This window comes from Mustela lutreola, chromosome 1 (genome assembly GCF_030435805.1).
Source record: "Mustela lutreola isolate mMusLut2 chromosome 1, mMusLut2.pri, whole genome shotgun sequence".
NCBI classification, from domain to species: domain Eukaryota; kingdom Metazoa; phylum Chordata; class Mammalia; order Carnivora; family Mustelidae; genus Mustela; species Mustela lutreola.
The window spans coordinates 277,191,122-277,216,394 of record NC_081290.1 but is presented as its reverse complement, the minus strand read 5'-3'; the positions used below and the strand labels follow the sequence as shown (position 1 = coordinate 277,216,394).

General features: G+C 55.1%; 1 protein-coding gene across 6 annotated transcripts; it reads left to right on the top strand.

The window, feature by feature from the left end:
* Positions 1-23,991, top strand: SLC43A1 (solute carrier family 43 member 1). Of its 6 annotated transcripts, XM_059142669.1 has the most exons (16): positions 1-101; positions 320-573; positions 1,872-2,038; positions 9,330-9,507; positions 9,630-9,685; positions 9,816-9,892; positions 12,227-12,319; positions 13,921-14,054; positions 14,957-15,135; positions 16,649-16,795; positions 16,887-16,922; positions 17,147-17,285; positions 19,938-20,079; positions 20,291-20,364; positions 22,050-22,173; positions 23,242-23,991. In XM_059142669.1, the coding sequence occupies exons 3-16, from the start codon at positions 1,885-1,887 to the stop codon at positions 23,386-23,388; spliced, it is 1,680 nt and encodes a 559-aa protein (XP_058998652.1). In that variant the 5' UTR covers positions 1-101; positions 320-573; positions 1,872-1,884; the 3' UTR covers positions 23,389-23,991. The 6 variants fall into 6 exon arrangements, with proteins under 6 accessions (XP_058998652.1, XP_058998642.1, XP_058998632.1 ...); XM_059142659.1 differs by lacking the exon at positions 1-101 and having other exon boundaries at positions 222-573; XM_059142639.1 differs by lacking the exons at positions 1-101; positions 320-573 and adding an exon at positions 1,070-1,231.
* Positions 23,992-25,273: the final 1,282 nt, after the last annotated feature.

Here is a 25,273-nt window from a genome sequence, read left to right as displayed (position 1 = left end):
CATCGCGGCCAGTCTGCTCCAGCTAAGTCGTTCTCTGTTTTGATCAAGGATACGGAGGGCGCTGCCCAATTCTTCTGGGGGACCCGGGGGAGAGGATTGGGGTGAGGGAGTGCGGGTGAGGGTGGAAATATTAGGTGCTGGGGCGTGTGCCGGGGGGAGAGTATCTGGGGACCCGAGGCGAGTCACGTGCGCGTGAAACTCGACCTAGGGGGAGGGGAAGAAAAGGGAGCCCCCGCCCCTACCTCGGGGCGCAGCCCGGGACGAGTGTAAATACCACGCTTAACTCAGTGGATCCACTTGGTCTATGCCCCACCTTAAGGATCCCGGGTGCCCGGCGAGTTCCCAGCCCCCCGATTTCATCCGAGGGAACAGAGGCGGCAAGAACACCAGACTGCGGCGCTGAGTCTCCGAGGCGGCCCTGCCCCGGAGCGCAGACAAGTCCGAGCACCCGGGCGGTTCGGAGCTGGGCCCGCGGGACAGCGGACACCGAGTGTGGACGCGCCCCGAAGGCGCTGCGCTCCCCAAGGCGTCGCGTCCGCGGCGGCCAGAGGCGCGTTTGCCCCCAGACCAGAGGTGAGCAGCGGGCGTGGGGAGGGGGTCCCTAGCTGCGGGTCCGCTGAAAGCCCCCCGGGCCGGCTCTCACCGACACTCGCAGGCTCCACAAAGAAAACTTGCTCCCGGAACCCGTGGGTCCCGCGGTGCACTGTCGACGTCTCTCCAAGCGTGCCCCTCCTTCCCCTTCCCTCCCGCCCCTCCGACTCCCCTCTTCCTCTCCGCCCGCTCGGCGGCACTTCCTCAGTTTGGAGCAATGGTCTCGTAGTTTGAACGGGCGCGCGGGAACCCAGAGCCCCATTGCACAGATGAGGGTACTGAGGCCCCGGCGGCCGCAGCTGGTGTCCTCCGCCCCTCCCTCGTGCTCTCCCCCCTTGCCCTTCCCCGTCCCTCTCCTCTCAGCGGTATCCGTCTCCCCCTGCCGCTCCCCGCCCCCGCGCCGCCCGGGTCCCGTCTCCTCCCACGGTGGTGGCGGCGGCCGCGGCGGGGGGAGCTCGGGCGCCTTCCCTCCCTCTGGTAAACACACCCGCCCGCCGCCGGCCCGCTGGCCCATCCGCCACCACTGCCCTTATAAAGTCAGCGGCCTCGGGACTTCCTGCCGGAGCTCGAGCCCCCTTCCCCGGCCCGAGAGCGCTGGCTGGCGCCGATGCGCGCCTCGTGGTGGCCCGCGCCCCGCCGAGTGAGTGAGGGGCGCCCCGACTCGCCCTAGGTCCCCATCCACGTGGCAGCTGTTGGCCAGGATCGAGAGACTGCAGGGACGCGGGTCGCTCGGTGCGGAAAAGGAGAGGGAGGAGGGCTGGCGGGGGTCCGGCCCCGGAGCAGAGGAGTGGTCTTAAGCCGAGCAGCAGGAAGGGGGGGGGGTGTCTTAGGCGAGCCCCAGACTTCCCCTTCCTCCTCCTGCTTGCTTCTGGGGGGTCCTTCCTGGCGCAGGCCGCCGGATTCTGGCCAGCGGTGGCTCTTCAGAGCGCGCTCTGCCCCTTGCTGACCTTTGGGGACTTGCGGGAGTGCGGGTTTGGGCTCGGGGAGCCGGGCTCCGCGCTTCTGGCCAGGGTGAAAGAGCCCGGCAGCGCGCCAGGAATCGGCTGCGCTCGCACAGGACCTGCCTTGTTTCCGATAGTGGCCAGGCGGGAGCCCGGCGCCGCATGAACCCCTGGCACTGCCAGTGCGCACAGAGCCAGGTTGGCGGCACCCGCCGGGAAGCCGGGGGTCCTGGGGCCTTCCCGGGCTGGCTCGAGGGGGTCTCGGGAGGCTCCATGATGCGAGACCCTTCCCGGGGGCCTCTGGGGGTTCCCCCAGCTCAGCGCTGTGTTCCTGTGCAGGCTCGCGGCCGGCATGGCCCCCACGCTACAGCAGGCGTACAGGAGGCGCTGGTGGATGGCCTGCACCGCGGTGCTGGAGAACCTCTTCTTCTCCGCTGTGCTCCTGGGCTGGGGCTCCCTGCTGATCATGCTCAAGGAGGAGGGCTTCTATTCCATCATGTGCACAGGTATGCCCGCTGGGGGAGGGACAGCAGCTGGGCAAGGTGGAAGCTGAAAAAGGACAGGTGGCCAAGGGGACAGAAAGCAGGGCTGCCAAAGAGGGAGCACTGGGCTGACGCACTTCTTGACCTCTTCACACTTCCCCTAGAGAGTGGGTGGCGATCTGCTCACTCTACCTCCTTTATCTAATGGAGTCTTTTCCGAATGCCAGGTGTCCTGCTGGATATTCAGACCCTAGGACTGACCACTGGAGTCCTAAGTCTTTGGCACCTCAAGTCTGGCTAGAGTAAGATGGAAACCCCTAGAAGGAGAGCTGCCGCACCCAGCTAGGGGGGGGGGGGATTTTTGTTTTTGTTTTTGTTTTTTTAAACCAGAGCTCCTGGAAGGCTATACAAGACAAAGGAGCCCCTACAAAGTGCACTTAAACGTGACTGGTCTGTGTCCTTCCTCTTCTAGGACTTTGAGCCCCCAGATATTCAAATCAGTCATCTGTACAAGGTTAATAAGCCAGGCATTATGGAGGGACCCTGTTTTCCATTTCAGTTCCTTTGGCTTCCTGTGAGCGGCCCCTAATGAGGAAGTAGGAATTCTAAGGCTCCTGAGTGGAGGGGAGGAGACCAAGTCCCCTCTGAGTTGTTTACCCTGGAGACTGGGGGGCGACCTGCTCTTTGTCACCTCGTGCTCTTGATGCTTGCCACTGCCCATCCTGTAGCTCCTTCCTGCCTCACTCCGCCCGCTTGGTTTGGGCGTTTTGGTTTAGGTTTTTTTGGAATCAACTTTATCAAAGATTAGTCTACAGCACACACTTTGATGAGACTTGACAAATGTGTGCCTCAGGGACCGTCACCCACCACAATCAGTATTTAGAATATTTCCATCACCCCCAAACTCCTGCTTCCCTTTTGCTGCCCATCCCTCAGCCTGTGCTTTTTTTTTTTTAATCCACCTGTGCTTTTTAAAAACACATGTGAAAGCTTTATTAAGATCTAAGTCATATACCTTCCAATTCACTCATTGAAAGTATACAGTTTAAAAAAAATATTCTATCTATTTGAGAGAGAAAGCACAACAGCAGGAGCAGAGCGAGAAGGAGAAGCAGACTCCCTGCTGAGCAGGAGCCCCAACATGGGACTCCATCCCAGGACCCTGGGATTATGACCTAGAACAAACGCAGCTGCTTAACCCACTGAGCTAGGCAGGTGCCGCTAAAGTATACAATTTAGTAAGTTATGCAGCCATCACCATAATCAATTGTAGGACATTTTCTTTACCCCAGAAAGCAATCATGTACCCATTAGGAGTGCCTTAGTTTACCTTGGACAAAAATAGAATTTTTTTTTTTAAAGCACTTGTTACCATTTAGTAAACCTCCACCCAAGGGCTTCAAGCTACCAGAACACAGCCACCCCCCGCCCCCAAATCTTCTCTTCAACTTTTCTGTTGAAGCATTTGGCTTTCCCAGCGATGCGTGGCTTTGGGCAGCCCTCTCTTGTCTAGCACTCTGTAGTAGCCTGATTTTACCCCTCCAATGATAGGAACTGTTTGCCTATTTCATGTAAATGGCATCTTATAATATGTAGTCTTTTGTGACTCACTTTTTTTCACCTAGCATGATGCTTTCAGGGTTGATCTGTGTTGTCAGGTGTCAGGACTCTGTTTCTTCTCCACTGTATGGATCAACCACATTTTATTTACGTACTCATGAGCTGATATGCATTTGTTTCCACTTTTTGGCCATTATGAATGCTCCTGTAAACACTTAGGTACAAATTTCCATGTGGGCATAGGTGTTGCTTCCTCTTAGGAAAGGAGTAGAATTGCTAGGTCAGGTAGTAACTATATGTTGAACATTTTGAGAAAATGCCAGACAGTTTTCTGCAGTGGCTGCACCATTTTCCGTTCCCAGTGACGGTGTGAAGGGTTCCAGTTTCTCCACATCCTCGCCCTCACTGATGATTGCTTGTTTTTTTTTTTTATTATAACCAGTCTAGTAGATACAAATATTATCTTCTTATGGTTTTGATGTCCAATTCCCTAATGGCTAATGATGGTGAACAACTTTTCATGTGTTTCCTTTTTTTTCTTTAGATTTTCTTTATTTATTTATTAGACAGAGAGAGATCACAAGCAGGCAGAGAGAGGAAGGGAAGCAGGCTCCCCACCGAGCAAAGAGCCCCATGCGGGGCTCGATCCCACGATCCTGGGATCCTGACCTGAGCCGAAGGCAGAGGCTTTAACCCACTGAGCCACCCAGGTGCCCCTTTTCATGTGTTTCTTGGCCCTTGGTATATCTTCTTTGGAGAAATGTCTGTTCAGATCCTTTGGACATTTTTAAGTTGGGTTATTTGCTTTTTTTTTTTTTTTAATATTTTATTTTTTTAAAAGATTTTATTTATTTATTTGTCATAGAGAGAGAAGCGAGAGAAAGCACAGGCAGACAGAGTGGCAGGCAGAGGCAGAGGGAGAAGCAGGCTCCCCACCAAGCAAGGAGCCCGATGTGGGACTCGATCCCAGGATGCTGGGATCATGACCTGAGCCGAAGGCAGCCGCTTAACCAACTGAGCCACCCAGGCGTCCCTATTTGCTTTTTTTAAATTAAATTATTTGACAGAGAGAGAGATCACAAGTAGGCAGAGAGGCAGGCAGAGAGAGAAGGGGAAGTAGGCTCCCCACTGAGCAGAGACCCCCTAGGCAGGGCTCGATGGACCCTAAGATCATGACCTGAGCCTACGGCAGGGGCTTAACCCACTAAGCCACCCAGGCACCCCCCTCTTTTTTTTTTTTTTTTTTAAATCATTGAATTGTAAGAGTTCTTTATATTCTAGATACAAGTCCCTTATGAGATCTGCGATTTATAAAATTTTACTCCCTGTGGATGGTTTTCTCACATTCTTTTGGGAGCACAAAAGTTTTTAAATATTGATGAAGTCCAATCCAGCCTTTTCTTTGCCATTTGTGTTCTGGTGTCATGTTTAAGCAATCCTCGCCTAACCTACGGTCATAAAGATTTATGCCTGTGTTTTCTTCTAAGAGTTTTTATAGTTACAGCTCTTACATTTAGATCTTGGGTCCATGTGGGGGTAATTTCATCTGGTGTTTTGAGCTGTCCAGAAGTGAGTGTGTGCCTGAGCCTGGTTGTCTGGGATCACTAGAGGTGACCAGACTGAACCCTCCTTCTTTCTCAGAACTTATTTGTCCACTCTTGGAAAGCAAGGCACAGCACGTCTCTCTTCCCCTGGCTCTCCTTCCCTCAAGTGACTTAGCCTAAATCCTTGAGCTGTCAGGCTGATTGGGGGTACTGTACCTTCAGTTATGCTGCCCTATCAAAAGTGTTTATTTTCTGCTTCTTTTAAACATTAAAAAAATATTTTATTCATTTATTTGAGAGCAGAGTGAGCACAAGAACAAGAGAGCATGAGTTGGGGGAGGGGCAGAGGGAAAGGGAGAAGCAGACTCCCCAACTGAGCAGGGAGCCCGGATCCCAGGACCCCGGGATCAGGACCTGAGCTAAAGGCAGACGTCCGACTGGCACCCCTGTTTTCTGCTTCCTGAAGCCACATACACAAGAACACAGAATCAGACCAGGAATGTGGGTCCCCACATTCCCTGTGTGGAAAGAGCCAGGCTTCCAACGCTATGTGTCTCTTGGCTTATATTAGGTGTTTACTTAGCTTTCTGAATATCTCAGTTACCCCATATGTAAAATGGGACTGATCATCCCTACCCCATGGGACTGCTGTGAAAATGAAACGAGAGCAAGCGTGTGGACTCCATGTGGGGGGTCGTTGTTACGTGCTGGACCCAGCTCTGCCGTCATTCGCCATGTGCCTGTCATTCTCTCTGCATCTCTGCTTCTAAGTCTGCAAAACAGGGTGGATGTGCCTCACCCTTCTTGCCACAGAGCAATGACATGAGGACCAAATGATGTCAGTTAACAGAGGTGGGGTTCATGATCCAGGTGTTCACCAGTGTTGGCCTTGGGGTCCCTGGCTACACCCTCTGTCTTCTCAGTGTTTCCTGCTCCCCCTTGAGGTTTGCCCTGCGGTGAGTGGCTGAACCACAGTTGAAGAGGGCTCTGTTACTCAGAATTCAGGCAAGGACAATCCAATTTAACACATACTACTGTATAGCCAGCAAAACATGCCAGAACAATAAAGTGATACCTAAAGTTCATCAGGCCTTTGGTATTTGCTAGTTAGGTCTTTAGTCCTATTATGTGGTCTATTAGTCTTATTATGTAGAAGAGAAAGCTGAAGCTCAGAGAGGCTAAGTGACTTGCTTGAGGTCACACAGCTCTTAAGTAGCAGAGTGAGGATTCAGCCCGTGCTCTGACTCCACGACCTGTCTCCTGGTCCTCATGGGAATAGTGTAGATATATCTCCAACCTCCTGGAGCAGTCCCACCATAGACGAGACAGCAAGCTGGAGCCCAGTCCTGCAGGTGTTTGAGTGAACGTGACTGTCAGTGGACGGATGGATCCGGGCGTGCTATGCATACCACAGTTTGGGAAACACATTTTTTTCTAAGACCTCAGCTCTACCACTAACTCTATACATTTTCCCTGTCCCATCCTATGCCTCACTTTACTTGCCTATACAGCTGGGGCCATTAGATTTTTTTTTTTTTTAAGATTTTATTTATTTATTTGACAGAGAGAGATCACAAGTAGGCAGAGAGGCAGGCAGAGAGAGAGGAAGGGAAGCAGGCTCCCTGCTGAGCAGAGAGCCCGATGCGGGACTCGATCCCAGGACCCTGAGATCATGACCTGAGCCGAAGGCAGCGGCTTAACACACTGAGCCACCCAGGCGCCCCCCCGCCCTGGGGCCGTTAGATTTTGATGACCTCTTCTGTTACAATTGACATGAATAGAGTTCCAAGGAGTCTTGGCAGCTTGGGCTGGCTTTATCCAAGAAGTCCAGCTGTATCCAGCTACCAGAGTGATCAGGCCTCAGGAGCTGGCTCACGTTAGTTATCAATCAGGCTCACGAGAGGCTGATTGAGAGACCAGATAGAGCAATGCACTAACTGACCTTGATTAGTAGCTGTCCACGGGCTGGCACGCTCCACGACTGGGGAACACCTCCTCTTGCCTGCTTGAGGAGGGCTTGGGAAGCACCTGGAGCGGCTGCCTACAGGACTGGGGGTCCTGTTGGGGATGGAAGAGTGCTGACCTTGGAGAATGTCTTGACTCCGAATGGAAGCCTGCCTGTAGGAAGCAGCGTGGCTGGGAGTTGCAGGGAGGTTGTGAGGATCGGATGAGATACTGTATGAAAGAGCTTAGCACAAAGGGAAGGTGCCGTCTGATGGTGAAAGACCGAGGAGTGGGGCCGGAGTCTGATTCAGCAGCTGCACACTCGGACACCAGCAGGGGTCAGGCAGGTTGTAATAACTAATTAATAATCAGAATTTAATAATAATAAAATACGGCAGGTGCAACATGGCGAATGTCTGCGAGCTACTGGAGAGGTGAGGACTTGGGTGGCCTGGAGAGGGCAGCGGTGGCGAGAAGGGGTGACCGCCGCTCAGCAAGTGCCGGATCTTCTGGCTCGATCCATCCTTCCTCCCTCCGTTCATTCGGTCGGTCCTTCCTTTCCTTCTTTCTTTCTTTCTTGATTTTATTTGAGAGAGAGAGAGCGCGAGAGAGCATGAGCAGAGGAAGAGGCAGGGAGGGAGAGCAATGGTGGGCTCGATCCCAGGATCCTGGGGTCATGACCTGAGCAGAAGGCAGACGCTTAACCCACTGAGCCATGCAGGTGCCCCGATCTTCTCGCTTCTTAAAGAGAAGCCAGATTTTCCAGGGATAGCTCCCGATTTTAAACTGCATCCTGTTACAGTTTGCAAGCCAAGCCAAACAGGCGTGGGGGCCACTGCTGGTTGCCTGTTTGCAGCCTCTCGCCTGAATGATCTTTGCATTTTTTGCTGCTTTACCCATTGCCCCAACACGGTACCTGGCATACAATAGAAGTTCCTGAAGTGCACGGAGACTGAATAAAGCAGAGCAGATGAACCTGGTGGAGACATGAACAGTGATTGTGACCATCACGAAATTATGGGGCTTACCTGAACCCCAAAGGCCGTGTGGTCTGAACACCCCCACTGCTTCTCCCATGGGCCTGAGCAGTCTCCCCTAGCGCCCGGGCACTGGTACTGTGGCCAGCTCCCCGCGGCCCGAGGTGCCTCCTCTCCTGGTTGACCGGCACTCAGGATCCGAAACGTCTTCGTCCTGTTCTTCCTCATGTCAACACATGGGTCGCCTCACCCCTCTGCCGCCCGCACGCCCTTCGGATATCTGAAGTTGGGAGTCACCGTCCCCACCCAGGGCAGGTGCTTCCCCTCTCAGCATTCAGGCATCATCATGGTCTCCTGTTTTGTTCTCTTCATGGTACCCACCACTCTTTACCTACCTACCTATCTTTCTTTCTTTCTTTCTTTCTTTCTTTCTTTCTTTCTTTCTTTCTTTCTTTCTTTCTTTCTTCCTTTCTCTTTCCTTTTTTTTTCTTTCTTTTTTTTTTAATGTAAGCCCTACGCCCAGCGTGGGGTTTGAACTCACAGCCCTGAGATCAAGTCGCATGCTCTGCTGACTCAGTCAGCCGGGCACCCAACAGCACCTGCCACTCTTTAAATCAGGGCCCATTTGTGGACTTGTTTTGTATCTAATATAAGCCCCATGAGAGCGGGGAGCTTCTGTTTGTATTCACTGTGGGATCCCCAGCACCTAGAGAAGAGGCTGACCCCATCATGACCCTCCCAGGAGGGCCGGCCCCCACTTACCCCTTCATCAGCTATTTCAGGAGAACCTTCTCTGGGCCAGGCCCTGTGCCAAGCTCACCTTCCCCAGCTGAACCTCCTAAGGAACCTGTGCATTAGGCTCCCTCTGCTTCCTCCGTGGCCCAGGGAGAGGAAGTGCCTTGTTCAAGGTTGCCCAGCTCATAGGGATGGCGGTGGGAATTCAGACCCTGGTTGGTCTGCCCTCCAGGGGCCCCCTGAGTGTGCCTTTGGCAGTGACACCGAGGCAACAAACGGGGCAGGGGAACAGCCACCTTGTGACTCCGTGAGCCCTGAGTGAAGCAAATTGCCCTCCTTCCTCCATTGTTAACCTTTTTCTTAACTCCTCACGACTCCAAGTTGGCAGGTTACCTTGAGGGCGAGTCCTCACCCGAGTAGATAGGACTCTGGGCCACCCTCAAAGTCACCAGGTTGGCAGGAAGTCATCAGCTCCGGAGCCCCGACCCCAGGCCCTTCTCTCCTGCACCTGGGTGTTCCCGCTGCCGCGTGCTGAGCCTTCCCTTGCCTCCTCAGCCGAGAACACCACCAACGTCACTCAGGGCGAGCGGCGCAAGTGGCTGAGCTGTGACGGCCAGGAAAAGATGCTCAACCTGGGCTTCACCATTGGCTCCTTCGTGCTGAGCGCCACCACCCTGCCGCTGGGGATCCTCATGGACCGCTTCGGCCCCCGGCCCACGCGGCTGGTGGGCAGGTGAGGCTGGTCGGCAGGTGGGGGACTGAAGGCAGGGGCTGCCGCTCAGGGGCAGTGTTGGGGGGCGGGGGAGGCTCAGAGTGTTCATGGGCAACTCCTCCCCCTTCCCTGGGTCTCCACAGTGCCAGCTTCGCTGCGTCCTGCGCCCTCATGGCCGTGGCCTCTCAGGACACCAGAGGTGAGCTGTTCGGCCTCTCGGGTGACCACAAGGTAATGGGTGGTATGTGGGTGGATCATCTGCTCCCAGCTCCTCCCTTTGCCTCCGACAGCTCCCCAAATGCCCTCACCCAGCCCTCTTCCCTTCCCAGTTCTGTCTCCGCTGATATTCCTGGCGCTGTCCCTGAATGGCTTTGGTGGCATCTGCCTAACGTTCTCTTCACTCACGGTGAGTGTGACCGGCCCCACTTGGCAGCAGGGTACCCAGGAGTTGGGGGGGGGGTACTGGGGCTAGAGGTGAGGAATGGGGAGGGGTGAGGGAGGGGCCGGTGGCTGCAGAGCCAATGCTTGTGTGTGTGTGGAACCGCGTAGGCGGCCGCTAAGGGTGGGTGTGAGGCTGTGCACGTGGGGACTCGACGGTGTGTGAGTGTGGGTGTTGGGCCGTGCGTGTGTCCCAAGCAGGCGATGTCTGCCGCCTCCGTTCTAGGCACTGGGGCCACAGTGCAAACAGGACTGCCAACTTCCTCGCCTTACTGGAACTTCTGTTTGGGGGGTGCTGAGTGAACAGGCAATGCCCCCCCCCCCCAACAAGTAAACTTACAAATGATGTCAGTAGTCATAAGTGCTGGAAAGAAAATAAAACTGGGTGTTGTGATAGCTAGTGACAGGGAAGGAGCAGCTGGGGTGTGTGTTTGCTGTGTTGTGTCTTGTGTGATGCCCTATATGGGGAAGGGCATGTGTCGGGGAAGGTATTTGTGAGTGTACGAGGTTAAACCGGGTGAAATTACCGCCGCTTGACCGTGCCGGACCTACAGAAACAGCTTCTTTGCATGATTCGCTCTCTTACGTATGTGTTTGCTGTGCTTGTTGCTCTGAGGGCGTCTGTTTATGGATGTGAGCGAGTGTAAGGGTTAAAGGCTTGTGAGTGTGAGGTGGGGGAGGGGTTCCTGGCTGGGCCAGCTACAGGCTGTTTATCCCTGACCCATCCTGACCGCCAAACTGGGTGTTTTTGGCTGAATTTCACCTCACCCAGCAGCCGCCTTTAATTCCAGCCTGGGACATTTCACAACTCTCGGAGGAAGCGATCCTTCCTCCCCGCCCCTCTGCGCAGCCCCTTCTCCACGCTGTGCAGTTTGGCTCGGGCCCTGAATCCTTTCCCTCCCTTGCCCTGCCCTGCGCTGCGCGGTGCCCAACCTCAGACCCTGCCCTCGCCGGCCTAGGGAACGCTGCCCGCCGCCCCGTACCCCCCCCCCCCCCCCGCCCGCTGCCCTCCGCCCGCCGCTCCTCCCCTGCCCCGCCGCTGTAATCTCCAGCCAATGGCAGGGCCCGGCGCCCGCCACGCCCGGAGCCTCTGCCCTAGCCTGCCAGGACAGACTCGAGCCAAGCCGGGACGTCCAGTGCTGCCCAGCCCCTCGGCCCGGGTTAGCCCGGTCAGCCTCGCGCCCTGCCCCCGGCGCGCCTTGCTGGGCGGAGGCAGCGCCTGGGGACCCTGGGGCGGGGGCGCCAAGGGTCTAGCCGCGCTCTGGCCCTGGCCCTGGCACTTTATCCCGCGTCCTTGGCGGGGTGCCTCGCAGATACCGGGTGTCAGGGAAACCTCTGTCCCAGTGAGGGTCAGCCTGGTCCCATCCCGTTTTCATAGCCACTTGGAAGGTGGCGGAGGACTCCGTTCTCCGAGTTTGCCATCTTCCTTCCCCAAGGTATTGCAGGTCCCCTTCCTGGCCTGGGTTATCCTCTCTGTGGAGAGGGTTGCATTTCCATATGGCATCTCACTCCGGTCCCAGCTGTGGGAATCTGTTGCCCTGGGGAGGATGGGGGGGCCAGGGGAGGGGTGTACACAAAGGGCGGAGTGACTTTGCTTTCTCCTCCCCAGAGGGCCTGCTTAGGCCAGTGAGCAGAACATATGATCAGTTCTCTCCTGGTGGGAATTCTGGGCCTGCTCTGCACGTCAGAGCCACCTCTCCTGGAGACCTGGCCTGCCCCTACCCTACCTTCAGTTCCACCCTTACCTCCCTGGCACCTCCCATGACTTGTCCTGGCTCAGCAGATTGGGGCCTTTGGCGTGGCCAGGAGGGTTAATTCCAGAGCCGGCCATGGTCCCAGCCTTGGGGCCTGGGAGACAGCAAGGATCACCAGCACAGGGAGAAAGTCATTAAAGAGCTCTGTGAACTTGAGTACATTTCTCACCCTCTCTGGGCCTCAGTTTTCTCATCTTTCAAATGGGTTGCACTTGATCAGTTTTTCTTAAAACAGCCACTGCATGGGTTATTAAGAGGCATCGCCCAATAGAAGGGTTCCATAAACTTGGAGAACCTGGGGGTTAAGCAAAATTGACAATTTTTTTTTTCTTTGAGTGCATGTCTGGGAACATTTCACATGCTAAAGTGCATTGGGAGGGTGCTAGCTAGTTTCCAATCAAATTTCTCCCAGAGCTAGTTTTCCTGGAGCTCACGCTGAGGGCTGCAGGGCTGGTTGCATTCAGGTTTTACCCCATGGGGCTGGGCACAGGGCCCCCTGGGTGGCTGTCAGGGTCCCCTAGCTCACCAGTGCTGCTTCCCTCCCTCAGCTGCCCAACATGTTTGGGAACCTGCGGTCCACGTTCATGGCCCTCATGATTGGCTCCTACGCCTCTTCTGCCATCACTTTCCCGGGAATCAAGGTATTGGAACTGTTTGGGGTGGGGGCAGTGAGGTCACTTGGGTTTTCTTTCTGCCTCGACACAAAAACTGGGTGGGACTGGGTGAGTAGTGGCTGGCGTGTCTGAGGATCCTGTTCTTGCTGGTTGGAGGTCAGTCCCCACCACCTGGGGACAAGGCGCTGCCGCTGACCCACAGGTCTGGCCTCCCTGCTTTGCCTCCTTTCCTTTACCACCACTCCGGGCCTAGCCTCCATCCTCTCTCCTAGGCTAGCTCAAGCCTTTCTAGCTGGTCTCTCTGCCTTTGACTATCCCCCTCTCTGGTCTGTCATTCACATGACTTCTAGAATGATCTTAGTTGGAGGCCTGGCTCGCACACTTGCCCTGCTTCGCTGACAGACTCAAGTCCAACCCCTTCACAAAGGCATTCAATGCCCTTCACCTCCCTGGCCTCAACCAGCCTTTCCAACCATGTCTCCCTCTCCTGCCCTGGAGGGACTGGTTGCCTTGGGTCCGGGGTCATGAACGTCGTCCACATGGAGCTGGAGCCTGGACAGGTCTGCCTGGTGGAACTAGAACCAGAAGTCCTGCGTTCTAGCTTGGGGGAAAGCTTGGGGCCTCATTTCTTCCTCTGATATCAAGGAGTGGTTTCACCTGGGCCATCGCGTACCCTCCAGATTCTGCCTGGGGCAGTCACGTGTGTTATTTTAGAAGGCACTTGCTTGGCATCCCGGAAGGAGTTTGAGAGTGGAGTGGTGGGGGCAGCCATCAGTCATTCAGGTAGCACCAGACATGGAGGGTGGCAGGTTCTCCCTTCTCTTTGAAGCTCTGTCCTGTCCCCAGGGAAGAAAGAGCCTCCAGGCCCCAGGCTGAGGAGGAGCAGAAACATTTCCAGACAGCACTGGAGCTCTGAGCAGGAGCCTGAGGGGGTGGCAGATGTCCATCATCCCAGGCATGGAGGATAGGGGGAGGGACACCATCTCTGTGTACCTGGCTTTCCCGTTGGCACAGAATCCCAATCAATTCAGAACCTGCTTGTCCTGATGTGAGGAGGCCTTGCAGAGAGCCTTTGCCCATGCGCGTGCGCACACACACACACACACACACCCCACACACATAGTTGTCGTACCTGGGAGCACCTGTGAAAGGAGAGATAAGGCTTCTCAGATTCGGTTTGTCTTTCCCTCAGGGACCATGCCAGGAAGGGGCAAGATAAACACAGTTAGGCCTGGGGTAACCTAGAACATTAATTTTTCTCTTTTGTACATAAAATGAAATGGCATTTTTGTGTGAAAGCCAATACGTGCATCGACTCATAGGTACACTTGGGTGCCTTTTTAAGATAGTAATTGAGATTCCAAAGCCCTTCCATGCTTGTGGCCAGCAATTTCAGCTCCGTGTGGGAATTGTTTCACACCTGTTTAGGGGACTTGGGTGAAAAAGGATGGTGGGTCTTCTGCGTCTGACTCTTAACTTCTGGCCTCAGCTTCCTTATCTGCAAATCAGGCACAAGGAATGGGGTAGAAGAAACCTTGTCTCAGGCCACTGGGTCCTGGGCTCTGCCTTGGGCTGGGAGAGGTGGGGCCAGGCGGCCCCCCCCGTGAGTCTGCCCCCTCCTTCCACAGCTGATCTACGACGCTGGTGTGTCCTTTGTGGTCATCATGTTCACGTGGTCAGGCCTGGCCTGTCTGATTTTTCTGAACTGTGCCCTCAACTGGCCTGGTGAAGCCTTTCCGGCTCCTGAGGAAGTCAACTACACGTGAGTGGCTGTGGAGGGCTGTGTGGGGAGGGGGACTCCCCTCTCTGTGGAGGAAGAGGTGGGGGGGACTGGCGAGCATAGCGGTGATGCAGTGCACAGACTCAGCTTTGGTGTCAGAGAGACCTGCCTTTGCTGATGGCCTCTGCTTTCTCATCTGTACAATGGGCTTGATCCTCCCCACCCACAAGTGTTTGAATAGACATGGCACGTAAAAGGTGGTCAAAACAGGGCGACTGGTACTGTTAGTATCCTTTCTGAGTTTGGGGTGGGATCAGAGTAGAGGGACCCCAGCCAAGGTGCTGTGTGCCATGTGGTCCCAGCAGGGGGATACAAAGACTCAAATACTCCACCCTTTATGGGGCAAGCTAAATGCCAACTTTCCCCCACCCCCTTTCAGCTTCCCCACAAGGAAGCACATGGGGTGCCAGTCAAAAGCTGATGTTTATCCTGTGTGTGCTTCTGGCCAGGCACTGTGCATAGCTCTCATACCATTGTCAACAGTCCTATGATGGGGCTTCTGTTATTAACTCCTTTAATAACGAAGACTCAGGGAACAAAGTGATTTTCCTAAGGTCATACCACTGAAGGGGGCTGGGGTATGTCCTTGCGGGTTCCTTGCTAAGGCTTGGAACTAGGCTCTCTGACTCTGGAGTCTGAATTCTTAATTCTGCCTCCATGGCATCAGCCCAAGTGGAAAATGACTTACCCACCCACCACGAGGGTGCCAAGCTGGCCCCTGGCCCCAGGCTCTGAGAGATAGACACAGTGGGCCTGTCAGTCAGTGCTAGGTCAGGGGGTGCTCAGCACCCCTGGGGACGACTGGGACAGACTGTGAGAGGCTGGCTGTTGAGGACGGGCTCTGCGCAGCTGGTTCCCACACGCCCTGGCCTGGCTGCTGGCAGGAAGAAGATCAAGCTCAGCGGGTTGGCCTTAGATCACAAGGTGACAGGTGACCGCTTCTACACCCATGTGACCATCGTGGGCCAGCGGCTGAGCCAGAAGGCCCCCAGCCTGGAGGAGGGGGCCGACGTCTTCATCTCATCCCAGGATGTTCGTGGTGCCTCGGAGAACCCTCCTGAGAGTGAGTGTCTGGTCAAGAGGCCAGTCTTGGGGGACAACGAGGGTGGGTCCTCATGCTTAGTGAACACTCATCCTAAGCGCTCATTCTCTCTGCTTGTGGTCTCTCCACACCCGTGGCGTAGGTGGAACATGCTCCCCATTTACAGATGGGGGCAATCAGAGCTCAGAGAATTCTGGAAGTTCAGACTCAGGGGTACTGGATTCCTGGGTGAAGGAGGGAGGGAGAAGCTTCCAGAAGGGGGCAGGCTCTCCCGGCCTGTGGGACAGTTGGTGTCCTCAGGGCTCCCTTCAACCCTTTGAGCCCCTGGCTTCAGGTACTGTCCCCTCACCCCCCCAGGCCACTGTCTGGCTAGGCCCTCCAACGTCTGGCTGGCTCCCCCTGCTGGCCGGAAGAGGAGCTGCAGCCACCTGCCTGGGGCACTTCCTGAGATGTCCTCCCAGATTAGAGGAAGGTGCACTGACCTTGGAGTCCAGAGATGGGGGTTTGAGTCTGGCTCCCCAGTTGCAGGCCATATGACTTTTGGGTCGATCCTGTAACCCTGCTCTGGCTTTCCTTATCTCTTAAACCAGCAGTAATAACACCCACTGACCAGGGAAGTTAATCGTGAGGATTAAATGGTCTACGGAGGGGCGCCTCGGTGGCTCAGTGGGTTAAAGCCTCTGCCTGGGATCAAGTCCCGCATCGGGCTTTCTGCTCAGCAGGGAGCCTGCTTCCTCCTCTCTCTGCCTGCCTCTCTGCCTACCTGTGTTCTCTGTCTATCAAATAAATAAATAAAATCTTTAAAAAAATAAATAAATAAATGGTCCACGGATGTGGAAGCTCTGTTATGGGCACAGGAGTGTGCAGGTGTGAGTGTGTCACCCCCGCTGCTGGCCTCCCATGACAGAGGGAGGCCGGCGACCTGCCGCTTCCAGCCCTGTGAGTCTGAGCCAGTCACTGAGCTCTGGGCCTCCGTTTCCTCAGCAGCAGAAGGTACTAAAGACAGGGTTTTGTACGCTTTGAGTAAATGGGCTGGTATGTGTTGAGGGAGTGGCACATAGTAGGTGCTTAATAAATAGTAGCTAGAGTTATTATTATTTTTTTAAAGATTTTATTTATTTATTTGACAGACAGATCACAAGTAGGCAGAGAGGCAGGCAGAGAGAGAGGAGGAAGCGGGTTCCTTGCTGAGCAGAGAGCCCGATGTGGGGCTCGATCCCAGAACCCTGAGATCATGACCTGAGCCGAAGGCAGAGGCTTTAACCCACTGAGCCACCCAGGCACCCCAACTAGAGTTATTATTATACACCAGCGAGGACATCAGAGGTCACGTGAAAATCTTCTGTTGCGATCATTATCAAACTGGGCAAGTACCTGGAGGGCAGTGAGTCTCAACAGTCGTTTTTGAAGAAAGCAGTTTCCCTCCTGAGTCACTAGTGCATGTCCGAGCCCCCTCTGGAGCTGCATCTGCGGGGACAATCAGAGGGAAATGGAAGCTCCGGGGGCTCACGGGCGCCCTCTGCTGTCTCCCCAGAGACCATCCCGTTCCGCCAGAGCCTCTGCTCCCCCATTTTCCTGTGGAGCCTCCTCACCATGGGCATGACCCAGTTGCGGGTCATCTTCTACATGGCCGCCATGAACAAGATGCTAGAGTACCTGGTGACGGGGGGCCAGGAGCATGGTGAGGGGCTGCCGAGCCTGCTGGGGGCTGGGGCACAGGAGGGTCACCCTGCTGAGCTCCTCTCACTCTGGCTTCTCCCCCCACCCATCAGAGACAGACATCCTGAGAAAAAGGGCAGCAGAGACAGGTAAGGGGATGAAAATTGGGGCCTGCACCCCCCACTGCCCTCTCCACAGGGAGCCTGGGCCCATCCTCAGAGCTCTGGGCATTTGGGGTATCGAAAACCTGGGCTCAGGGGGAGGCAGGGCTGGCACCCCCTCTCCTACACCCAAAGTGGGTAACAGCGTCCACTGGGCTGCCGGCGTCTGTCGTGCGAGCTCCTGACTCTGCTTTTCTTGCCGTCCCGCCCAGTGGGGTTCTACTCCTCCATCTTTGGGGCTATGCAGCTGTTGTGCCTTCTCACCTGCCCTCTGATCGGCTACATCATGGACTGGCGTATCAAGGACTGCGTGGACGCCCCCGGTGAGGGCGCTGCCCTTGGAGACCCCAGGTGACCGGCACAGGGATGGCCATAGCCTGTCGCTTTCTCTGCCCTTTCACATCCAGCATCTCATTTCATTCTCCCCAGAGCCTTGGGAGAGCAGGAGCCTCTCCCCATTTTACAAATGAGGAAACTGTGGGGGAGGGAGCTGATGGCTTGGTGATGAGTGTAGCTCATCTCAAGTGCTGACTGTGAATGAGGCATCTTGCACTGTCCTGTCGAGCCCTGCGACAGCTCTCTGAGGTTGGTATGTTGTCCTCATTTCACGGGTGAGGACGTGGAGACACAGAAAGGTTAAGTAACTTACCCAAGATCACACAGCTTTTATTTTATTATTTTATTTTACTTATTTTATTATTTTAAAGATTTTATTTATCGGGGCACCTGGGTGGCCCAGTTGGTTAAGTATCTGACTCTTGGTTTCAGCTCAGATTGTGATCTCAGGGTCCTGGGATCAAGCCTGCTCCCTGCTCAGTGGGGAGTCTGCTTCTCCTTCCCCCTCTGCCCCTCCCCCCTACTTGTGAGCCCATGTGTGGACACTCTCTCAAATAAATAAATAAAACATTTTTAAAAGGATTTTATTTATTTATTTGAGGGGGGGCGCCAAGCAGAGGGAAAGACAGAGAGAGAATCTCAAGCCGACTCAAGCATGGAGCCCAACTCGGGGCTCAATCCCAGGACCCAAATATGGTGACCTGAGCTGAAACCAAGAATCAGCCATTTAACTGACTGAGCCACCCAACTTTCCTACCACACAGCTTCTAGTAGCAGGTTCTAGAACCTGTTATAAAGGGTATACCCTAAAGCCTTCTGTGGCTAGGAAGAGAGAGAGTCGGTATATCAGATGTCGATTGCTATATCACAAATTACCCCAGAACTCGGACATCTTTAAACAGCTAACATTTATTGTCTCATAGTGTTTCTGAGTCAGGAATCTGGGGATGACTTAGTTGGGTGGTTGTGTCTCAGTGTCTGTCTGAGTCAGTTTGGGCCGGTCTAACAAAACACCACACTTTGGGTAGCCTAAAAACAATAGAAATTTAGTTCTCACAGTTCTAGAAGCTGAAAGTCTCAGATCAGAGAACCAGTGGTTGACTGAGAGCCCTCTTCTGAGTGGCGGAATTGCCCCAGTGTCCTCTCATGGCCTGAGGAATAGGGAGCTCCATGGGGCCTCCTAATCCCATGACGAGGGCTCTGCCCTCGTGACCTAATCACCCCGCAGAGGCCCACCCCCTAATACCATCGCGTTGGGCATTAGGCTTTTGGCATATGAATTCCAACGGGACACAGCCATTCAGACCATAGCAGGGTCCCAGGAGGCTGCAGTTCGGCTGTTGGCCGAGGCTACAGAGATCTGGGGTGTTGACGGGAATGGGGGAATCCATTACTGAGCTCACTCACGTGGCTGTTGGCAGAAGGTGTGGCTCCTCCCTACCTGGGTCTCTCCATAGGGCTACTTACCACAGGGCAGCTGGCTTTCCCCAGAGCCAGGGGTCTAAGGGAGGGAGATCAAGATGGCAGCCTCTGTGTCCGTCACAGTGAAATCTCACAGGATACGCACCATCGCTTCCATGGTCAGTCACACTTCCATCTGTCAGTCACACAGAGTCACTGGTGTGGTGTGGGAGGGGACGACACAGGGTACGGCTAGTAGGAGGTGGGGCTCACTGAGACCCATCTTGTTGGCGGGAGACCACTGCTGGGTCTTGAACTTAGGTTTTCTGACTGCATGTTCTTTTTGTGTTTGTCCTGAGAGGTTAGGAATGGAAGACTTCTTCTTCGTCGTCTTCTTTTTTTTTTTTTTTTAAGATTTTATTTGTTTATTTGACAGAGAGATCACAAGTAGGCAGAGAGGCAGGCAGGGGCGGCGGGGGGCGGGGGGAGCAGGCTCCCCACTGAGCAGAGAGCCTGATGCGGGGCTCGATCCCAGGACCCTGAGATCATGACCCGAGCCAAAGGCAGAGGCCCAACCCACTGAGCCACCCAGGAGCCCCGGAATGGAAGACGTCTAAGGAACAATCCAGTGGCTTCCCTCCCCAACATTGGTGCCCCCACCTTGTCACTCAGCCTCCTGAAGGCAGAGCCATCTATGTAGGGTAGAAGGGCAGCCTGCCCTCATCCCAGCATGCTGGGGCGTTCTCATCCTCTGGGTCTGGGGCAGTTCTTTGAGCCCTTGCTTGTGCCAGAGCAGGGCTTGCTGGGCAGTCAGGGGCCAAGCTGCTGTCCCCAGAGGAGCATCTACTTTTGTTCAGGCTGATGGGCAGAGACGCTTTTTCTCCAGTGGGAGGTGGTGTGAGCGCTCCCGGTTCTCCACCTTCCTTCCCAGCCTTGTGTCTCCGACTTCAGTGTGCGTGAAACATACCTGGGCTATTTGTCAAAATGCAGATGCCTAGGCCACGCTCCTGCACTTCTGGCGGTGGGAGCCTGGAATCTGCATTTTAAAGAAAGACCCCAGGTGATCCTGGAGTCGTAGGGGGGCCGGGAGAGCCACACTTGGAGAGAAACACGGGGCTGGAGACACGGCCTGCTCCCTTAGCCGCCCCCACGACAAGGGGCAGCGACAAGGGGCAGCGTTGGGAAGGGAGGCCAGCCCGAGAACCAGGGAGGGAGGGAGCTGCTGCGGAGTGGGGGCAGCCGCCAGCGACCTCCTGTGCTCCTCAGGGATGGGGTTGCCGCCAAGCCCGTCAGGCCCCGCTACCGCAAGATCCAGAAGCTCACCAATGCCATCAACGCCTTCACCCTGACCAACTTCCTGCTGGTGGGGTTTGGCGTCACCTGCCTCATCAACAGCTTACACGTCCAGGTACCCGCTTCTGTCCTCCCTGCTCCCTGCCTCCCAGGACCCCTCCAAAGGGACGTTTCACCTGCCTTCCAGGAAGCATGGTTCTCGTCCTCTGGGTCTGTTTTCTGGGGACGGGGTGGTCGGGGGCTCGGGGTCCCTCTTCACCTGACCCATCCTACGTCCTGCCTCCACACCTGCCCTTCACCTCTCCCCTCCCTCTTTTTGGTTTCAGTTTGCCACCTTCGTCCTGCACACCATGGTCCGGGGTTTCTACCACTCAGCCTGTGGCAGCCTCTATGCTGCAGTGTGAGTCAGCCCGCGCTTTGCTGCCTTCCCGAGCTTTCCCCCCGTAGCCAGAGAATCCCAGAGCAGAGTCCAAAGGGCTCCAGACACCGCCCCCCTTCCCGCCCCCCTCCACCGCTTCCCTGGAGTGCTGACTGACATCTCACAGCCGGCGGGGAGCTAGGAGGCTGTCTGGGGGGCCACTCTCTCAAAGCTTCTCTGGTGGGGGGCCCCCACCCCCTCACCGCTGTCAAAGGCAGCTTGCCCCACCGCCAGCTGGCTCCAGTGCCACGAGGTCCTGCCTTAGAGGAAGCCGAGATTCTTGGTTTGATGACTCTTTGGTTAGGTCCGCTCTCTCTCCTCCCATCAGCCCTGTAGAAATTTCCAGACTGCAGTCTTGCCTGCCTTCTAACTCTCCTGCTCCATTTGGGGCAGCCCCCCCCCCCCCCCCCGTTGCCTTTCCCCTCGCCCTTCTGGTTTCCACTGCCAGCCCTGCTGAGTGACTCTGGTGTGTGCGGTGACACAGTCCTCGCCACTATCAAGTGCTTCCTCAGTGGCAGGCGCGGTGCAGGACCCCTGACCCGGGTCAGCAGAGGGCAGCCCCATCTCCTTCACCTGCTCCAGCCAGAGCCTTGACGTCGCGCTTGCACCTTCCCTCCCTCGGCATCCAGTCCCCAGCAGTCCTGCTGGCTCCCCATCCACAAACCCCAAAGGCAACCCCCTCCTCATCCCTCTCACCACCCCCCCTGCCCTGGCTGAGGGCAGCAGCTCCCGGTGGGCTCCCCGCACCTGCCCTCTCCTCCCTTAGTCTATTTTTAACACACGGCTGGAGACACCTGTTGGGACATAAATCTTTTCCTGTCACTCTGTGGCTTCCTGCCATGATCTGAGAAAAAGCCAGAGAATTTGTTATGGCTGAACAGGCCCTCCAAGGTCCAGCGCCTGGGAACCCTTCTGCTCTCTTCCTTCCCCTTCCCCACGCGCTTGCTCTGCTGCAGCCACTGTGGCTCCCCCCTGCCGCAGTAACCCCCAGTGTGTTCCCTACTTGGGGCGTCTGCACTTGCTCTTCCCTCTTTCTGGAACATTCTCCCTCCAGATATCAGCAAGGCTCACAGTAGTCTCATCTTGCCCAGGTCTTTACTCGGCTGTCCTCTTGTCAGGGAGGCCTCTGCTGGCCATCCAGTGAAACCCCCGACACCTCTACGGGCTTTCTCCGCCCCGTTTCTCTCCTTAGCTCTTATCACCAGCCCACACTCTACGCATTTATCCCGCTCCTTGTCCAACTGCCGCCCGCCCCACCAGAAAGCCGCCTCTGCAAGGGCGGGAATCTTTGTTGGGTCTGATGGTGAATGTGCCTGCACCTTAGGTCGGTGCCTGGCCCATAGGAGCTCAGTGGATACTTGTCAAAAGAATAAATGAACAGCCCAGTGAGGTCAGTGCTAGCTCGGTTACTAGTGGAGGAAGAAGTGGGTCCCAGAGAGGAGGGATTCCTTGCTGTTATCACCTAGATAGCAGGTGGAGAAGCCAGCTTAGTGGCCCCAGAGTCTCCGCACACCTCTCGCTTAGTGGCCCCAGAGTCCAAAGAGCATGGGAAGAGAGGCCCTTCCATTCTGCCCTGCCTGCCTTGCAGATGCCGGCGTCCGGGGGTGGGGGTGCTGGACGGGAGAGGGCCGCACCGCCCTCCTGACTGGCCCCTCTCTCGTGGACAGGTTCCCCTCCAACCACTTCGGGACGCTGACGGGTCTGCAGTCCCTCATCAGTGCTGTGTTCGCCCTGCTCCTGCAGCCGCTTTTCATGGCCATGGTGGGACCCTTGAAAGGAGAGCCCTTCTGGGTGAGAACTGGGGGTGGCATGGGGGGAGCAGGAGCCCCTTCCCAGGGTGCTTTGGAGGAGTTGGGGGCTGGGAGGAGGGCTTGTGTGTGGCCGAATCCTTGACTCCTATCTCCGACTAAAGGTCTCTAATCGGGGGTCCCCAAGCTGGCTGCCCATCACAGCCCCTTACAGAGTGAAAAATACAGATTCCCCAGCCTGCCTCTTGCCCTGGGCCCAGGAGTGTCTCTCCTTCAGGTGCCAGGTGAAGTGGCCCAGTTCTGAGGCAGTCTGGTGTCACCCCGGACATGGATGGTCTCTCTCTCAGCACCTCTGGAAAGGGGTTCCTCCAAACCCTCTCAGCTCAAACACCCTCAGGATGGGGCAGCAGCCTTTGGTGTGGTTAGGAGGGCTTTTCACTTCCACCGAACATATGTCTGCCTCTGCAAAGCTGGTCCTCTCTCTGTCCTGTGGGGACCCCTGTCCCCAATGAAGAAAGGACAGTCACGGTTTACGGAGTGTTCACGAGGTGCTGAGCTCCCCACGTACTCTGCTTCCACCATCTTTGCCCTAACGAGGCACTGAGAGTCAAGGCAATTTGCCCAAAGTCACACAACATGTCGCGGGGTGTGGAGGCCCGTGCAAGGGCCACTGTCCTGGGCCCTCTGTCCCCCAGCCGCATGCCTCAGCTCCTTTAACCGATAGCAAACCTCTTCCCACCAACCTCAGTGTGATCCTATCGTCAATATCCGCAGCCCAGAAGGTCCCATTTCTGAAGGCGCCCTGGATTGGGCACCAGCCCAGGGCCCCCCAGTGTTTCCCCAGAGGACGCCAGCTTGTGAGGGTCCTGGTGTTAGGCGAAGTTCAGACCATGCTCTGATTCTTTACGAAGCGGTTGAACAGTAGACGAGGAATTGGGGAAAGGGTGACTGAAGACAGAGTAAGCAGTAGCTATGTTTATCATTCTGGCCTAGGACCTGCAGTGAAAATGGCTGTCTCCTCCTCTCTGTTGGAAGCTGAGGAGGGTCCTTGAGGCTGATGAGAGAAAACGGGTACCCACTTGACTCTTGTCTCTCTCTCCTTGCCCTCAAGGTGAATCTGGGCCTCCTGCTCTTCTCGTTCCTGGGCTTCCTGCTACCTTCCTACCTCTTCTACTACCGTGCCCGGCTCCAGAGGGAGTATGCCACCTACTGGGAGGGCCCAAAGAAGGTGCTTGGCAGCTCTGAGGTGACCGTGTAGACCTCTTGAGGCCAAGGGACCTGGATGACAGGAAGCCAAGGCCTGAGTAACCAAAGGGAATGCCTCATGTGGCTTTTCTACCTGTAACATACGCACAGAGCTGGGCCGTGGATTTATAAATACCAAGAGAAGTTCTATTTTTATAGGAACTTGCTAAAAGGAAAAAAAAAAAACAACTAAAAAAAATTTCCCCAAAGCAATGCTCCATTGACTGAAGACATCCCCTGTGCTAGAAGGATTGGGCCTTTTTCCTTCTCAGAATGGCAGAGACCAGGATGTGGGGCTGCCCTTTCTTTGGGCCTGCCTCCTGGTGCCTCCTGGTGCCTCCTGGGGGCTTGTGGGATCAACAAACAGGCAAATAGGCTACCCCTGGGGTTCTAGCTATGCAATGCCCAGAGCATGTGTGTGTGTGTGTGTGTGTGTGTGTGTGTGTGTGTATGTGAAACAACCTTCCCCTTAGAGGAAAGGGATCTGAGGTGCTCGCTGTATCTTGGATGGGGCGTTAGGGGATAAGCCCCTTCCAGGGACTGGAGGGCGGGTTCCCTCCCTGGTACTGCTTTTTGCAGGTCTTAGAGGAGAAATAAAAAGGGAAGTGAGAGACTGGCTGGTGTGTGCCTGTATCTTTGTTGGGGGTGGGGGGGGGTTGTTTTCCCACACCCCCATCTCTTCCTCACCCAGGCTCAGCTGGGCATTAAGTAGGACACCTAAAGTGCTAGCCTGTCCACCTCTGGCTGTCAGCTCATCTTCCCGTTCTTAACCATGCCCTGCCCTTGGTGTCTGGAGGGAGTCCACGTCCTGCCCTCTGCTCCTGGCCCCCCCACTCCCCATGGTCTGAGGTATGTCCAGGAAGTTGCCTTTCTCTGAACAGGGGGTCAGGGCAGGATGCTTTAGAAAAATGCCGAGGGTATAATGGAGGTTTGTTGAAATTTACACTTTTTTATAGTCTCCTGTTTTATCTTAAAACTTCATGCAAATTTAGAGCTTCACTTTATACTATATTCATACTTATTTTTTTTTAAATTTTATTTTTATTTATTTATTTGTCAGAGAGAGAGGTAGAGTGAGTGCAAGCACAAGCAGACAGAGTGGCAGGCAGAGTCAGAGGGAGAAGCAGGCTCCCTGCAGAGCAAGGAGCCCGATGTGGGACTCGATCCCAGGACGCTGGGATCATGACCTGAGCCAAAGGCAGCCGCTTAACCAACTGAGCCACCCAGGCGTCCCAATATTCATACTTATTTTTAACATTGAAGTGAGGCTTTAAAATTACATAGGTAAAGACACCATGTTTGAGAACAAGGGGCCCGCCAAGAAAATATACCTTATTTATCACAGGTCTACACTTCTTCATGTCTCTGGGACAGAAGCCTTTGAGGCCAGAGAGTAAGTCACAGAATGAAGGGATGGGCCAGGAGGGCCTGTGCCCCACAGGTATCTCATCTCATCGTAAAGATGGCCCAAGAGGTTGGTATCTTCACAATGGTTTGTAGGTTGAGGAAAGCCCAGACAGGTTAAGGCACAAGGCCAGCCGGTAGGTGGTAGAGCTGAGCTTGGCATCAGGGCGTCCGAATGTTGAGTCCTGACCACAGGCCTACCAGGGGCAGTCATGGCCAGAAAGATCCCAAGCTTCTCAGGTGAGCTCAGCTGTCCTCTCAGGGCTGAGAGCGACCTCAAAGACCCTCTTCACAACCCCTTTCCCTGGAGGAAAAAAAACAAAAACAAAAAACAAAGACAACTTTGGAGAACCCTCAAATGTCAGTGCTGAAGACAAAATTACAGATAAAACTGTCCCTTTGTCTTAAAGTCTCTTTAGAAATTAATGAAACAGATTGATCCACCCATTTCACAAATGAAACATGTCCAGAGAGGTCTGGAGACTGGACAAGGT